The sequence below is a fragment of the Puccinia triticina genome, chromosome 16A (assembly GCF_026914185.1).
Source record: "Puccinia triticina chromosome 16A, complete sequence".
NCBI lineage: Eukaryota > Fungi > Basidiomycota > Pucciniomycetes > Pucciniales > Pucciniaceae > Puccinia > Puccinia triticina.
Genome location: NC_070573.1, coordinates 3,159,522 through 3,162,856, shown reverse-complemented (window position 1 = coordinate 3,162,856; position 3,335 = coordinate 3,159,522). Strand labels below are relative to the sequence as shown.

The window sequence follows — 3,335 nt, the reverse complement described above, 5'->3', positions numbered from 1 at the left end:
TTGCAAGATCACAAAAATCCAAAAATCTGCTCTTCAGGATTGAACTGAAGTTGATTCTTGGCTTCTCAACCAGGATCCCTCCTTCACAAAATTCCTCAAAAAAAATTCTATTTACTATCCTGGGATGGCTGCCTTGTCCTCTATTGATTACATAAGGAATGGTTTGGTTTGAAGAAAAAAAAAAACCAAAGTCATGCTGGACTAAAATTGGCTTGTAAAAAATCCTACACATACAATTTTTGAAAAATTCAAGATCCTTCTTGATGGCCAGGATTAAGACCCCCATTTTGGGCACACCCTGCCCAACTTCATTATCCACTGGGTGGTTGTGTGTATTTAACAGGATTTTTACAAAAAAAAAGGACCTCAGAAGCCCAACCGTGACACGCAAGCATGCACGTTTTAGACACAAGCCTCTCCCGCACTTTGTGCGTTCGACAGAGAGGCTGTGCACGCTCAAGCAAACGTGGAGGTGATAATAACACTTTACATTTTACCAAAAACCTATCGGCACCGAGTCACTTTAGAGACTGGTGCTGGCATGGTAGCTTATTGGCAGTCCTGACTTGGTCTGCAGGACGGGAAAAACTCGCACTGGTCAAACAGAGGCTCAAGAAACTTATGCAACCCAATGAAGAACATCAACAAATCATCACTGGTGCCATCATTATCATTAACAAAAAGGTTAACATTAAGCCCAAGTGGCATTGTAATTTGTAGGATATGGATTACTACATCCATAAACAAAGAGACGAGATTGAATAGAAATGATCAAAAATCAGCGATAATACACCAATCCAGGTAGGAAGTAGTAAATTAGGATATAAAGAGGACTCGAGCAGCGCAAAGTAAAAAGGAGATAGCCTGAAAAAGGTATTAGTTGATGAGTAGGTGTAAAGCGGAAGAAAAGGGTACTGGATTTTTTGTTGTCACCGTTTACAATGTGATAGTTCAAGACTGTTGCTGCATTTTTTATGACACTGAATTTCACAGACCAAAACCAGCTTAGTAAGACGCAAAGTAAGGTGGTGGCAAAAGAACCAGGATTTGCTTACATTTTCCCCACAGTCATCACAACGTAAGAACGTCTTCCTCGAGCCAATTGGTTTATGACAGGCCGCGCACGACTTTTCCGTTTTCGCCTCTTGATTTGACAGTTCTTTCTGGTTCAAGTTGAGAAGGTTAGCGAGCCAATGGGATTTGAATATTGTAAAACGATGCGGTAGCGGGTTGGACGGCTTTCCCTCGCCTTTTGACTCAGGCTGCAGTTGCGGCTGGGATTCAGAGTGACTTGGCTGATTGAATTTGAATGTGTCGGGTACTATTGTGAGTGTGCTTCCCTTCGTTGATCCATTTTCCAAGAAATGTGTGTTGGTTGGGGTACTGTCTAGAGAGACAAACCCACTCAGGTCAACTTTTGCGTTGTCAAGTTCCGAAGTTGAAGCTTGCGTGCTGTTGTCGTATGCTTGTGTTAGCTCCCTCATGGCCAGCTTGAAAGAGTCAGTCGTTGAGGAAGTCTCGATGCTGTTGGTGGTCATCGTTGGAATGGTACCCAGTTCAGAAAGATTCAATCCCGAGACGCCCGATGCGACAGCGGCTTCGGGGAGAGAGAATTCCGAAGGCGCTGATTTTTTCGCATCCGAGCGGGCTAATATATCTTGCATGGCGACCAGGTTTTCCATCGGTTCGACTGGTGGGTTCAAAAAGGCCGATGGGAAGCTCTTTCTCACACTCACTGCACCCGGCATCTTGAGGGTAGACCCAAAAAAATCAGATGTAGCATCCATGTCTTTCTTCATGTTGATCAGAGGGAGTAGACGCGGATCAATAAAGAAGGAATTGATTCCGAAATCAATCATGGAATTAGTGTCCTTGTCTTCCAGGCCACTTATTTTCAGCTGAAGGTCAGGATGGAGGGCGGGTGGGGTGATCATGTCGGTTTTGGGAATGATGACCTGCCCGTGGAAGCTCGGGATACGCTTGAAGCTATATTTGCCTTCGGGCTTGACGTTCGACTTGGCAAATTTCATACTTCCCACCGAAGGGATGGCGATTTGTTGAGCAGGCGCTTCACCGCCACCACCACCGACTAACTTTTGATGCTCTTGCTGAATGATAACCTGTTCGATAGAATCCAACGCGGACAAGATTTCCTTGAGGGTCGGGCGTAGATGACGATCCACTTGGGTGCAACGAAGACTGAGTTCAATGAACGTTTTGGGACAACCTTCCTCTTGCGTTTCTAGGAGCGAGGTAACATCCGACGATTTGATTGAGTATCTGGGCGGAGCTCGTTGAAGGAATGCAGATTCATTGCAAATGCTGCTACTACTGCTCGAGGCTCCTGCCAGCTTCATTGAAATCAGTTCGCAAAATATTATCCCTAGACTGTAAACGTCCGTCGATAGGTCAAAAGGGGCACCGCGAAGTACTTCTGGCGACATGTACTGATAAAGTCGGGAAAGAGAAACATTAGTGATTTATATCCGATTGTTAAGTTAATAATGTGTGCTTACGCCATCGGTTCCACAAAAGCTCAACTGTCTAACTTCCTCGGGAGTTTTGGCCTCAAATCGCGCTAATCCAAAATCACATAACTTGACGCGGAAATTTTCAGTCAACAAGCAATTATCGAGTTTCAAGTCTCTGTGCAAGCATTTTCTCTCGTGCAAATAGGCCACCGCTCGAGCGATGTCGATTGCAAACGATATCCGTAATCTCCATGTTAAAGGCTGAGCCTTCGTCGTAATCGAACGTGAAACCAAATAGTTGCGCAGATTTCCTTTAGGCACCTGTTTACACAAGGAATAAGTTTATGTTTAATTTCTGAAAATGGATATCGGCAGCTAGTATGTTTTGACGAAAGGACACGGACGTATTCACTGATGATCAGTACTCGTGATTTCCTAACATTCCTACATGGTTTCTTTTTCCCGTAAAGAAATTCGTCTTCCCGCTGAGTTTCAGAGTATTCATTTGGATTGTTCTCGATTGATGGTGGAGCAAGACAGAGGCCGATGTATTGCACAATATTGGGATGGCGAGCCTCTCTTGATATCCTGCATTCCCTCGCAAAGTACTTTTCCACTGAGAATCCAAACCAACCGGGGATTCAGTCAGGAGATCGCATCAAAACAGCTTAATATGAGCCACATACTATCATAGTCCGTCCGAGGGATGATCTCCTTTATGGCCACCGGCAGTCCAAGATACTGCGCTCGATATACAAAACCAAACGAGCCTTCTCCGAGCTTAGTCCATGTGGTTTCGATTGATAGATCCTCGAATTTGACAACATCAAACCGAGTGTTAGGTGGGATATAAGGTTGAGCCAT

The 3,335-nt window shown here is 44.6% G+C and overlaps 1 protein-coding gene across 1 annotated transcript; it reads right to left on the bottom strand.

The window, feature by feature from the left end:
• Positions 1-929: 929 nt before the first annotated feature.
• PtA15_16A308 (uncharacterized protein) lies at positions 930-3,335 on the bottom strand (the record flags this gene model as incomplete). The annotated part of the gene is made up of 6 exons (XM_053163985.1): positions 930-980; positions 1,056-1,887; positions 2,146-2,447; positions 2,517-2,792; positions 2,876-3,087; positions 3,158-3,335. The coding sequence occupies 6 exons, from the start codon at positions 3,333-3,335 to the stop codon at positions 930-932; spliced, it is 1,851 nt and encodes a 616-aa protein (XP_053027955.1).